The sequence below is a fragment of the Pezoporus wallicus genome, unplaced genomic scaffold, assembly GCF_028554395.1.
Source record: "Pezoporus wallicus isolate ANWC-B61680 ecotype Strahan unplaced genomic scaffold, APGP_CSIRO_Pwel_v1 contig_4901, whole genome shotgun sequence".
Taxonomy (NCBI): Eukaryota; Metazoa; Chordata; class Aves; order Psittaciformes; family Psittacidae; genus Pezoporus; species Pezoporus wallicus.
In genome coordinates, this window is record NW_026640354.1 from 2,832,505 (window position 1) to 2,846,924 (window position 14,420).

Here is a 14,420-nt window from a genome sequence, read left to right on the forward strand (position 1 = left end):
TATCTAATCTAAATCTAGCCTCTTCTAGTTTAAAGCCTTCAAATTTTGTCCTGTCACTACATGGTCTTGCAAAAATCCCTCTCCAGATTTCTTGTAGGGTCCCTTTAGGTACTGGAAGGCTGCTACAAGGTCTCCCCAGAGCCTTCTCCAGGCTGAATAACCCCAAAGTACATGCAAGTGAGCAAAAGGAACAATCCTTCTACAAATATAATCCTTTACAGATACCTACTGTATCTTCATGTAAACCCAATTCATGACTCCTGAAGTACAAATCACACTCATACGGTTGATAGAGCTCCTGAAATGTACACTCGGGGCTTTTTTTTCCCCTCTAGTCTGACTTTGAATATAAACCTAAGTTGTGTAATGATAAACATTGTTTTTATTCATATAAGTATTTCTTTCTCCTTTCAGTCTGTCTAAACTGTTTATTTTATTAATACAGTGCAGGAGCACCCATACAGTGCAGTAGCAAATGCACAGCATACTCAATATTTCCCTGCCTCTTCAGGCCTGCTGTGCAAAACCAGCTATTTTAAAAAGCTTACTCAATATATTTACTACTTTAGGCTGTCTGTTCATAACCTAGATTGTGAAAAATTAGGCAAGAAACTACAACAGTAAAGCTAAGCTATTTGAAAGTCACATATTAAAAGTCAATGGTGTCACAAGTATTTCACAAAATGTCATTTAAGAAACATAGATGCATTATTTCTATCACTATGAACTGTATACAATGAACCACCAAAAAGCAATCACTGTGGAGGCTTGGATAAAGGGGAACACACAAAACCAGTTTACTTTGGTAAGTCTTCTGAATTTTATGAATTGCATTTCTGGCTACATTGGTTTTATTTTTCAGAATGTAGTGACCGAGGAAGAAGAAAAAGTTTTTTCATAATAGGAAAATATGGCCAAATATGGGCTGGCCAAGAACAGAGCCAATTACTCACCTTAAGCAGCTTGAGTCCTTTGAGCCTTGCTGCCATCCACGCATTCTCAGAAGCTTAAGAGCTTTTCAGCTAGCAGGACCCATATAACACCCATGAGCCACAACTCGGCAAGAGGCTTAGTACTTTGTATTAAAGTACATGCCATGGTGGCACCCTCTCTCTCAGGAGGGGGAACTATCCCACTAAACTTTTAAGTACACAGAGTTCACCCAACCCTAAAATGTGATATGTCAAAACAATTGAGTGATGCATCTTGACTGCCAAGGCATCACAGACCAGCAAAAAAAAACAAAAACAACCCACCCAACCCCAAGGAAGACTACAACACCTAGCATCCAGGACATAAACTTTTAATCATAAACAATTCATTGTCATGGCATTATAGACCCAGAAGCAAAGGGAAGGAAAGGATTTGAGATATTCAAGTGTCAGCTGAGTGACACAAGAAGTGCAGGTAACAGAACTAATCAAGTCTACAGAAACAGGTCTTCTAATAATCAAGCTGATCTCATTCTAAGGTAAACTTCTAAAATAGGTCAAATGAACTGATATTGTTGCTTACTCATAGCAACCTGAGTGAGATCTGCAATGTATTTATTCTCTCAACCTTTCCCCAAGGAATGGTGGACCATTTCCCCAAAGGAATATTGCAGTGGACAGGTTTTGGGTGGATCAGAAAGAATGCCTCTGCTCTCTGAAGCCTCAAACTGCATCTACATAACAAATAATTGTATTGTTTCTTTTTTTTCTTTTTCCTGTTTCTAACTAGTGACTCAGGGGGCAGATCTGCACAAAGCTCAGACAAACACAGTGCAGAAAAACATAAAAATAGCCATATCAGTCAAACAAATATAACATCTCCAACAAACGATAATGGATACTGAAGGGTTTAAGAGGATAAACAAACATAAGTAACTCCAGAAAATGCTCTCCCAGCATAGCACAGTCTGTACCTCAACTTCCTGAAAAGTAGGCTACACCTTTGTACATAACAGTGCTTGAAGCATTTTTTATTCTTTTGCTTTATTCAGTTGTCATAGAATCTATGTACATTGTTATCATCCAGAACCTCCCAGAAAAAGGAGCACAAAAATAACAGACACACAAAAATTTACACAACTCTTGATGCATCAACTGAGAGACAGAACATGTTAACACCATTCACAACACAAGGAAAACAAAGCAATTCTACCTCCAGAAAGGAGCTAGTAATTCCACACGGCACTGTACTACTCTGCACAGACACGACAACTCTGGCTAGCAGAAGCTGGGTGGCTGGATCTCAGTTTCCTCATCTAGATATGCTTACCCAAAATATTTTGCCTTTTCTTTTTTTCTTTTTTTTTTTTTTCTTCTAAGCAGCTTTTGGGTTTGCCAGTTTCAGATTCCACAGTAGTTTATTTAAATTTGCAACAATTGCATGGCTTTTATGTAGTCTGAATTAAAAGCGTTACGATCTTCAGGAAAAGTACAGTGCCTTGATATTAAATATGATCTGACTGTTGAGCCTTACATAAACTAACAGAAGCTTTGGGATTTGGTCTGACAGTGAATCTGCAAGGCGCTAAGCAAAAAAAAAACCAAACAGTATTAACCATGGAAACTGTAATAACTTGCATGGGAAAAGCAGTTTAGCTTAGTAACTTTAAAGAATGGTAACATCAGAGAAGGAGCTACAGAAAGAGAAAAGGGAAAACAAAGCTTCATTCTAGATCAATCTCATTCAATTTACAATGTTTTAGAATAACTCCTTCCACTAATTCACATCTGGGAGCACAAGAAAGTAAAAGCTGTCTGTCTGGATCAAATTGATGGTTTCTCTAGTTAAGTATATGACTACAGTTGTAGCAACAACAGATGCCTACAAAAAAGTATAACCACAGGGCAACCATAAAGACTTCTCCAGTGGGTTTCCCAGACTTCAGTGTCTTGGAGCTCAAGAACTTTCAGACAAGCAGCAGTGTCTGTCTGACACACACCATGGGTTTTTCTTCTATCAACTTTCTAATAAATTTTCAGACTCATCAAACCCTCTGGCAGAGTGTTCAAACTGTAGTCATATAATAGGAAGAACAAACCCTTTCTAACCTTTATGAACTTGCTATCAGACAGGCTTGATGCCCCAGTTCACACACGGAAAAGGAGAGTAAAATAAATAAATAGATTCCTATTAGTCTTTTCTGTTCCATTCATGATTGTACAGAGCACAGAACAGGACATATTTCACATCAGTTGTGCCTGAGAATCAAGTCGAAGTCCACCTTAACTGGAAGATGCCCAATGCTCTTTGTTACTCTTGTTACCTCCTCTGGATCTTTTCCAGTAGTATTTGATCTCCTAGAGATGTGGGAACCAGAACCCCTTACATCATTCAAGATTCAGCCCAATACAGTTTCATTATATGACATTAAGATGCTTTTGCTTTGCTCCCTATCCTCTTTCTAATCATTCCTAAATTCCTTTTATTTGACTAGTACTTAACAGTGAACATAGATTTTCATTGATCTGTAATTCCGAGTAATAGCTAGTCCCATCTGACATGAAATATGTAAAGTTTGCTTTATTTTTCTTCTTCATTTGCTCTTTAGTATTACTTTCTCCGAGTTTTACATTCCACTCTATGATTCAGTACCTCAACATTGCAGAGTCCTTTGAACATCTTTGCAGCCTGCTCTCAAGTTTTATTTTAACTCAACTCTCTGGTAATATTATATGTCTAACTCCTATTTTAACAAAACACAATTTGAGAAAGAAATGCTGAGTAAAAGACAGTTTCATATCCTGTTAATTATAGATTTTAAACGTGACAGTTGAAGTGAAACTCTGCTTCTTTCAGTATTTAGAAATCTGGGTAATTACAAAATAAACCAAACCATCACACCATTACTAAAATGTTGCATATACATGAAAGCAGCATATCAACCAATAAAGTGCAATACTGAAATGCAGAGCCTCTCACAGCAACAGCTCCTTTTAAAAGGCTTACTTGTTTTTGGCACTGAAAGGGCAGAAACTTGAAGTACACAATGAAAAAGAACCAGAATTGAGGGTTGAGGACTAAAATCCTGACAGTAAAAAAACTGAATAAATAAATAAATGATTAAATAAATAAATTAGTGATGCACTAACACAGGCATCTGGAGAGTTTCCATTTATGTATCAACTGACTTCCATGTCTAAACAGAAAATCTAATATTATTTCAACTGTTACTATGGAACAGAAGAAAAGTCACAAGAGATCAAATAATTAGAAACTCTAGCAACACACTGTTTCCTCAATGTTATGAGGGCTATTATATGGAAGATGGCTGGTATTAGGCTAGTAGACCTTCTCCAGTACAGGCAACTAACTCTGAACTCAATAAACAGGCACAACTGCCTTAATTTAAACACTGTATTCCAGAAGGAAGTGAAACTTAGCATCTTGAATACACAGGTATTGAATAACTATGCTTTCATAGCCATGGCTATTCTCTTGTCTTTGCTTAGCGCCCAATGGTGTTTACCTCCAAGCTCTACCAAGTGGACTGTTAAGAGCATAAGAGCTTTTCCTAAACTTACAGATCACAAACTGCACAATGGAACAAGTAGCTTCTTTTGGTTCTGTATATCCACCCCATCCCATTCCTTCCTGAAAACGAACAAACAAACAAAAAAAAGCCCAACATAAAGCAAGGACATCTGTAGACCATATTACTCGCCTGAGCAGCTTTTTCAGTGTGTTACAAAACCATGGCAGTGCAGGTAAGAGAACTTCATGTTCTAACAGAAGTGCTCTATCTTCCCATTTCTGTTCACAATTACAGACAAGCCACTGACATAATGAACACTTCCCATGACTCAATTTACATACCAATACATGCAAACATACCTTTTCACCAGGAAGACCAGCAATACCATCCTGTCCTTTTACTCCCATTTCACCCTACAAAACAAATCATTCAGTTAGAAGTTCTAAAGACTTCTGAGATTAACAACTACTCAGGTTGTATCTGATTCAGCAGAAAAGCATCTTCTATTCTGCTACCCTGCTTTTGTCATGTTTAGTAATAAAACCACTGTCGAGGAGGATGCTTTACATGTAACAATAAAATCAGACAAAATAAATACATTTTAAAACACCTGTAATGTCAATTAACATCCTCATGTGACAAATATTTACCCATGCACATTTCCACAGAAAGCAGGTCTGCTGATTTTAAGGGAATTTACTGTGACAGCATAGTTAAGCCAAGTGGCTCCATTTTCACCTTACTGAGTGTGTTTTATACTGAGAAAGCTCAACATATAATACAGGTTTGTTTTGTCTAAATGTAATTTTTAAAAGACACTCTCTAAACTCAGCTCCTCTCTCCCTCCTTTTTATCCCTTCAGAGAAACCAAACGTAAGCAATCTATGAGAAAATTTCAGTTTTAAGAGACATGACCAACTGATCTGGAGAGGTATGGAAGACACCAGCAGCTGCAAACTAGACATGAGTCCTAAAAATTGATGAAAAGAAGGTCAAACATAGAATTTTTGCTTAATAATGTCAAGTATAAATTTTAAATTTATACTTTTTATATTTAAAATTGATTTTATAGATTTAAAATTAATAAATTGTATATGTTAAAATCAAAATCATGTGGACATTAGAGGTGAAAGCACTGAAACCATATTATAGTCTTCCTTTAAAAACAAAACATTAGGTTTGTCTACTTGCACCAAGACGACAACACTCTCTAGCAAACAGAGCCATAACACATGAGCTAAGTAAATCAATCAAAATGAACTCCTGGGTGCAGAGTACTATTCCAGCCATAAGTCTAAACCACTCAGACACAATGATGTTCTAGAGGAGTGTACCACCCATCTCCTATGTCCTTTTTATTCAAACACTGGAATGGTCCTTAACTCTATCACAAAAGCAGAATGAAATCCTGTGTGTGCACAAACAGCCTGAACACACTGGCATTATGAGAGATAAAGCAGCAGGACTGGCCCCTGGTTACCTTATCTAATCACCCACAGAGTGACTCTCTTATCTCTGCACACTCTGTTCCCTTATGCCACTTGTCAGTATTTTAATAGACCAGAATCACTTTGTTCCATTCAGCAGTGTTTTTTTGTATACTGTGTAGTCTAAAATTACACAGCCTGCTACATGCCAGGAAGCCTTTACCATATATGACTTACTACCCAATTAACCAAGGTATGTTTACACTTCTTTTCCACTAACTGCAGATAGACTCCCCACCTTGAAGACAATTACTTTCCACTGCAAATTAGATCATAAAATTATGTTTCTATCTTGTAATTGTGACTTTAATAGCCACAGTCTGAAAGGTTTTAGTTTTTCGTTCTTTTATTTCATCTCAGCCTGGAGAAGAGAAGGCTGCTTGGAGACCTCATAGCAACCTTCCAGTATCTGAAGGGGGGCTATAGGGATGATGGGGACAGACTATTCATTAGGGACTGTAGTGATAGGACAAGCGGCAATGGGTTAAAACTTAAACAGTGGAAGTTTAGATTGGATATAAGGAAGAAATTCTTTAGTGTGAGGGTGGTGAGGCACTGGAACAGGTTGCCCAGGGAAGCTGTGAATGCTCCAACCCTGGCGGAGTTCAAGGCCAGGTTGGACAGAGCCTGGGTCACATGGTTTAGTGTGAGCTCTGTCCCTGCCCATGGCAGAGGGGTTGGAACTAGATGATCTTAAGGTCCTTTCCAACCTTAACTATTCTGCGATTCTATTCAGTGAGTTTAGAGATCATATGCTGTATGTTGTACAACCTATAACAGTATTCACATTTGCATTTTTAAGGATTTTTTTATGCCTCCCCCCCTTTTGTTTTGTTTCATAGCATTTCCTCTGCTTCTGCAGATCTCAAAGTCCTTCACAAAAGTGAAAAAGTATCCCTTTTTCTATCTTACATAATAGATGTCAAAAGTATAGAAATGAGACGGAAAAAACAAGATTCCTGACCATTCAGCCTCTATCTTCCCCTTAATAAATCTCTTTTACACCTGAACAAGAGTATTCTAACTCCCAACACACACTGCAGTTGAGCTTAATAAATTCATGTAAACAAATTAGCAAGAATGGGAATGCAGGATCACATTAACTTGGAACTACCAAAGCAAACAGAAATATATGCTGTCAGACAAAAAAAACTTACGAGCTGCTGAACATTAGCAATTCAAGTGCTGGCATTTATAGGTTATGAAGCACACTCAGTGTAACCACATACAAAGGTAATACCATGAGCTGTAAGCCTACCGTTAGGATTTACTACCAAGAGTACCAATGAAAATCCTTTTCAACCGAGTACAAGGTACTCATAGAATAAAATATTTAAGACATAGCACATTTTCCAGGAAGTGATTTCTTGCAAGCAATAGGATGACTCCTATATTTTTAACAATGTTTATTTTGGTAAGTTCATAAGCAGACTGGGTGGAAATTCTGCAGGCTGAAAAAAAAACCAACCAAAAACATTGCTCCTATCAATTTTCCATAAAGCCAAACTAAATTCTTAAAAAAGAGATTGCAGACAGCAAACATGTTTCCTTCCAGTGATTCCAATCATCCTTTTCTCTGAAGTGGAAACAATTTTGCACATCTGAGACCACCTGCAGTAGTACACTTGCGATCATTTTTTTACATTAATGATTCAGGGAGTTTCAAAAGCACTTGATCTTTACCTCTTTGCACCCTATAGCCTTTACTCAACACACCCGTCCCAGAACTAGAAATTATATGCTAGCAGCAGACAAAATACACAGTACCTTGATTCCTATACCACACCTTGCTATTAGTCATGCTAAGCAGAGATAGCCTAAAGCCAAATGCGGTGATAGAATGACAAAGTGATAATTATTTAAGAAATTACAGTCCTTTCTCATATAACACCCCCCACCCCCCAAAATTAAGAAAGTATTTTATTTATTCTTTTGTCTCTTGAATTGCAAATCAGTTTAAAATACATGTACTTTGTGATATGGAATGGGATTAACTTGATCCAATATTTAATCTAGAAAACAGTCCACAAGGAATTTTGGGAGTAGGAAAATATTCTCAGCAGGGTTCTGTACTAACCAGGTACAGGTAATGATTTTAATACTAAGATAAAAGCAAATGCCCTTAATAAACAGAAAGAATCACATTAACATGGCCTAGAGCACACACTGCTAGAGTACTGCGTTACAACATTGCTCTTGCCTACAATGGGGATGTATTAGATCAGATGAGTGACCTACATCAGTTGTCAAAACACGTTTTAACCAAAATCAGTTTGGGTTTCGTAAGTTTTGATTAAGTAAGTTTTCATTAGTTTTCATCTCTGCATAGTTATATGTGCCATAACTAGCATCCACGATGACAGGTAAAAGAAATGTGTCGTATTATCAAGAAAGAAGCAACAGTGCACTCTGAAGAGAGTTGTTCCCAGCAGACAGTGTACTGGCAAGGTTTCTGTAAGTGGTAAAGTGGAAGATGAAAGAGGTGATGTAGAGATTTCATCCTTTATATGAGATCTGTCATCTGAATGATTAATGTCAGAGGCAGTCCCTGTGAGAAATTTTGTCAGTTAAAAATTTAAAAAATTAGATACGCAGACAGGCAAGTGGTTCTCATGGTTATAAAATGGTGATAGAAGTATTCAGACATGGGGCAAAAAAAATCATTAGGAACTTTTAGTTGATGAATACAATAAATCCAATTCAGAGAGTTTGCCAAGAGTGAGAAAAAAAACTCATCCCGAAGGTGGCACTACTCCACAGTTTCCCAGGCACTGGGGGAGAAGCAGGGAGTATATAGGCCAGGAAGTATCCAGTAGAAGCTGCTGGTTGGGTGCTGACCTGGCAGTGCTGGGGCACAGCCTTGATGTGGCCTGAGCTGGGTATCACTGGTTTAACTTCTCCTCTCTAAGTTTAAAAGTCAGGTCACTCTCTCTTCATAATTAAGAAAGTTTCAGTTAAGAGTCGTATCAAAGAATATACAGTGATGAGGTCAGATGAGTGAATTCAAATCCTCCTATTAACGACTGCAAGGATAAATCCACCACACAGGATTCTCTCCAGCAGCAGGGACATCCACACATAACATGGGAAAATCCTTATCACAGATGACATACACAGCTTCTCTGGTTTTGCTAATGGGAAAAGACAACAGGTCGTGCTAACAGGGTTGGGTAGATGTGTGCTTCACAGGCAGGTATACTGTGTTCCATGGAGTCGATGAGGGGACCCCAAAGTGAGACCAGATGTAGGCTGCCCAGCAGAAAGCCCATATGCAAAACCAGAGATTGATGGATACAGAATTTAGCCTGTGTACAGGGATATTCTTTTAGGGAATAACAAAATCCATACTTTCTATTTCAGAAGGATAAGCCAAAGATAAAGACTTGAAAGAGAGAGTCAACTGATATTTTTTTACCTTTTCACCTTTATGTCCTTTGTTGCCTGGCAAACCAGCTACTCCCGGCAATCCTGCTTCTCCCTGATTTGAGAAGAAATAAATTAAAAAAAAAAATCAACAAAGCAGCAGATCCAAAATTTGGTTTGGTTTCCTTCTCTTTATCACAAAAGCCTAACAAAGCAAATGACTCAGAATAAATATAGCTCAGGAGAAGGATCTTAAAAAAAAAAACAGCATTACGTAGGAAATAATTTATTCTCAAGTAAAAACATTTGCACTAAATATAGTGCCTGAATATAATTCTAATTTTTACCATGGATCTTTTTTGGGTGTGTATTTGTACACGTAAATCTACAATGTACTGTTTCTTATCTGGGAAATACAGCATAAGTACGTTACAACCCTACAAACCTGTAAAGTATTTTTCATAGCTACAAAATCAAAACAAACATTTTTTTTTAATACCTATCAGGATTAAACAGCATGATGCACTAAAAAGCAATAGAAAAACTTTATTTGGAAATAAACATTTCCTTTTACTTTATTTGGAAAGCAGTGGCATCTCTCTCTCGATTCCTGCTGTATCCCTGGAAGCATGTATATTTTGCTGGCATGAACAGTCACTGGTGATGAAGTCGTAGCAAGAAGTCTCTCCTCATGTGAGCACTAAAATAAAAAGAAGATTTTTCTGATTTTTTTATGCACTTTGGTTAATACAGAAATACCACCTGAGCTCTATTTTTAAGTTACTTTCTGGTTTAATACTCCTGTACACACCATATTACAGAAAAGCCACAACCATTGCCAAACAGAGGAAAAAGCTGTAGTAAAATAAATTCCAGACATGGTGATTCTTCTGTAGTAAAATCAACGCCAGGTAAAACTAACCTGACTATCATACTTCCTTCTTCCAAAAGAGCTTGGACAGTCTCTGGGAAAATGAATTCTCCCAAAATTAGAAGTAGTGAAGCAGAATATCCCCATGGAGAAAAAAAAAACAGACCGTACATATCAGTCTCATCCCATCCTCCACCTCTTACCCCAAAATGTAAAATGGCAGAGTGTGTGTGAGGGAAAATTCTGTAATATTTTCATAATGAGATACTTCAGGCATGAAAAATTTGGAAACAAACAAAAAGCCCTGAAGCCAATATGCACCTGTCTTTAACTCGTAAGAGATGAGCCAACCTGATGTTATACTACAGGACAAGTCAACAGAACCTGATAAACTTCAGCAGCTCAAGATGTAATGAGGTCTGCTGTGAGCCTTCTGTCAAAGAAATTCCAACAGGATTTACATCTTAATGTAGAAATTTGTATTCAAGGATAAATTATTTCCTTTAAATTACTGAAAATGTAGCCCTTACAACTGGTAAGGAAATAAGGAAAAAATAAATTAGAAAATGTAATGGTGGTTTCAGTATGAAAGTCATTAACAATTAGCCTGCCATTTTTTACATCTTCAACAGAAGACATACAAATGAAGCCAATGGTGCTCTTGGCGACATAGTTGAATGAACATTTTAAATGCTATTAACAAAACTTATGAACCTTTTTGTGTTCATATATAATAAGGGCTTGCTTTGGTTTTAGTTTTTGATATTTTGGCATAACTGCTAAATAAACTGTATTTTGACGCATAAAGCAGGACCTACAGAACAAAATCCATCATTTCACCTATCCATAAGGTTATACATTCAAGAGAAACCTTGCACTTAGAATAAGGAATCTATTTTGAAATATATTTGAACAATAAAGTATTCTTTCAAGCCAAATTTCTCTTGATAAATTAGATCCAGCCTCCTCCATGCTTCTGAGCACCTATCAGCTGTCAGTTCCCACAAAGCCTTCTGCTTTTCTGTTCTTGGGCAGCTTTCTACCTCCATTGCTGGTGCCCTTTTTCTCCCATCTCTTTGTAGATGGAATCAATTAGTCCTTCTGTATGCTCTGTTTGTGTTTTTTTTGCTGACTGCAGGCTGGGTGGTGATGGTATTGCTTGCTATCTCAGAGGAGCCTGCTCTTACAGGCTATTCATAATGAGCAGACCAATTATTTCACCGTATTTTCTTTTGGAAGTTGTCTTTGTTAGTTTGTTTGGGTTTTCTTCCTCTAAATAGACTTGGTTCAGCAGAACAATTACATCTGCAACTTCAAGCATTTCTGTAGATCTAGTGCCACCCAATTTACACTGATTCTGCCTATCAAAACAAAAAGGAAAAGTGAATCCTTCAAAATAAATCAATGTTTTTCTTTTTTTAAACAATATATACATCTCAGCATGTGTGTTATAGAGAAGAAAGTATTTGCCAATTACAAACCACCCATTTATCCACATTAGAGTACTGAAATAAGGGACACATCCTCAACACCTTCATATTTTTCTTCCTTTCCACAGTCATGGAGACTCTTTCATGGGCTTTGTTTATCATCTGTAATGCTTCACTAGATGCAACTGTTACTGAAATGGCCTCTGTTATTTGAAGCCATCCTCAGGTCATCACAGTGATTTGTTTCCTATTCTCTGAGACTTCCTCAGTTACTAGCTACGTATCAATCAATGTTAAGAAATTAAATTAAAAAGCACTAGCAGCACCTAGTGCCTTTTACTGAAGTTCCACTGTGCCATTTAGTCAGGCAGCAAGAAACAATATACCGTTACTCCAGATACAGGATTAATTTTTCTAAAAGGTAATTAATCTAATACTTCTATTGAAATGTCTATACAACACTTTAATAAGGAACAACAAAGCAATTCCTTTGTATAAATATTTGCATTTTAACTTACCAGATCAGCAGATATTTCACAACACGTATCTTCTGTTGCAAATTTTGGATTACAATAGATTGTTAAGTGGTGAAGTTCAATCTATTAAGAGATATAAAACAGATTAATATGAGATGTAAAAATCATGAGTTACAGTACGCATTTTCTTATCTTGGTATAGTAAACCTTCTCTCTGAAACACTGCAAACTTCTGAAATGAAGTAAAAGAGACAAATCCATTAAAAGTACACACCTGCTCACTTAAGGACAAATTATGCAGTCCGTTACTTTGATGTAAATCACATTTTATATTTAATTTATCTTCATTAAGTTGCATCCCTCTGTACTGCTCTTGCTATGCTACACGGGCCTTTGAGCCCTCTAGACATCCTACACAAGACTTCTCAGGAAGGTAGTTTTCTCCTTTAGTGAAGTAGAGTAAAGGTTTGATAAGCTCTATCTCGCGTCCATCTTCTATCACTTTGGACAAGACGTTTGCCTGGACCTTATCACTATATCACCTGACAAGCAAAAATCACAAATTCTATACATAAAGCTTCTGTTTCAGAGATTTGGGGTGGACTGTGGAGATGAATGGCATCTAATTTTAACTAGATAATCTTGGCCTCCTATGCCTCTTTCTGTAGTTGGTTTTCATCCTTTGTTTCTCTCCATTGCACTTGGTTTTGAGAAGAATGACCTAGTACAGGAGCCTTCATCAGCTTTGTACCCATAATGTGTTCCTGCAAACTTGGAAATCCCAGTGGACAACTTCCACTCAGAATCATCCAGCCTTTGCCATGCAACCACCACAAGATAAAAAAAATCTGCTCCTCCTCCCACCTGCTACTTGGAAAGGAGGAGATGGTACATGCATTTCAAATAAAGTTGAATTCGATCTTAGAAAACAAAATAAAGCATAAGCTTGGACCCATGAAATAAGAGCTCCATGTCCAGGGCAAAATGTTCCATGCCTCACAGAACTTATTTCTCCCACAATGCTACCTTGCATTTACAATGTGCCATTTTCATCTGGAACTCTACAGTGTCCGTAATACAGCTGAAACTTTCAGATGGTCACTATAAACTCTGAGCCAGATGCTTTCAACATGGTAGCTGGATGTTAGCAGACTTAAACTGACATTCCTGGAGCTTTCAAATTAATTGCTGTGAGCTCTCTGCAGAAGGAAACAGAGGAGAACATCTCTGGGACACACCACCACCCACAATATTATGGGGTTGCCTTAGATAATTTTTGTACCAATGGCTGCAAGAAACATGCCTCCAGCCACTTCCTGAATCCCTCCCATTAGGAGGACAGACTGACAGCTATGAACAATGTGCCCCTATTCCTGCATAGCTGAATTACCCTGGAATGTGATACAATCTTGATAGAGAGGTAATCCTTAATATTTTTGTGTCTCCCCTTTACTAAAGAGAAAGCAAGTCTAACAGATGACTGACACAGAATTCTAAATAATCTCATAATAATTGAAAAAAAAAAATTACCACTGAAAATTATCTCTAAATGTAGTAATAATATGCCTACAGCAACTATGTGGCTCTTACTCCAAAGCAAATACAGAAGCACAGACCCCTGAAACCAGAACTGAGTTTTTTTAGTTACTTCGGTAACAGGTTTGCCTTAGCAAATACTATAACACTGACTATTGTTTAAAGAAAAAGACTTCAGGACTTCAAGAATACACACTCAAAATTAATAGCGAATTTTGAATCTTTTATCTACATAATTCTTTACAACTGTGTTAACAGAAGCATGGCTAAAACATGGTATCAAGTTATCTCGTTTTCCTTTCACTACTCACATCTACAGGCTTATCATCTGCAGCACGAGAAGCAATCAGAGTCCTTCCCTGCAGGTCAATGTTGAATTTTTCATCAGTCTGTTTTCTCTCAATTAAATTACAATCCAAATAGAGGGAAATGATCCCTGACTGGACGTTAATACCAAGCTTATGCCACTGCCGATCAAACAATGGATAAATTTCTCGACTCTTAAAAGTGTAGTGCAGTATATTTCCCTGAGCAGATTTGGTCATATACTCCACAACCTTTTTTATACCATCCAGAAGGACAGAGATCTGAAAAGAAAAGAAAAGAAGTGGTCATTTAAAAGTTACAAATATAAGAGTCAAACACATATATAAACTTTGTATAATAAAAATGCTTTCAACTATATAGACTGGGCAAGAACTATGTTTTGAAGCTTTCTAATATTTAGCTTTGTAAATACACATCAGCTACAAATCATAGGATGCCTATTATCCTTAGTTTGCAGTCTTGATT

The 14,420-nt window shown here is 37.2% G+C and overlaps 1 protein-coding gene across 3 annotated transcripts in view; it reads right to left on the minus strand.

Annotated features, from left to right (window-relative positions):
* The window catches only part of COL19A1 (collagen type XIX alpha 1 chain), a 178,115-nt gene that overhangs the window by 130,643 nt on the left and 33,052 nt on the right, over positions 1 to 14,420 (minus strand). For 2 of the 3 annotated variants that reach the window (XM_057418813.1, XM_057418812.1), the window contains exons 6-10: positions 13,940 to 14,215; positions 12,135 to 12,215; positions 9,890 to 10,015; positions 9,368 to 9,430; positions 4,825 to 4,878 (exon numbers count right to left, since the gene is read on the minus strand). In XM_057418813.1, coding sequence (XP_057274796.1) covers positions 4,825 to 4,878; positions 9,368 to 9,430; positions 9,890 to 10,015; positions 12,135 to 12,215; positions 13,940 to 14,215 — 600 coding nt within the window. The remainder of the gene's footprint in view (positions 1 to 4,824; positions 4,879 to 9,367; positions 9,431 to 9,889; positions 10,016 to 12,134; positions 12,216 to 13,939; positions 14,216 to 14,420) is intronic. The other variant, XM_057418814.1, reaches the window with a different exon arrangement.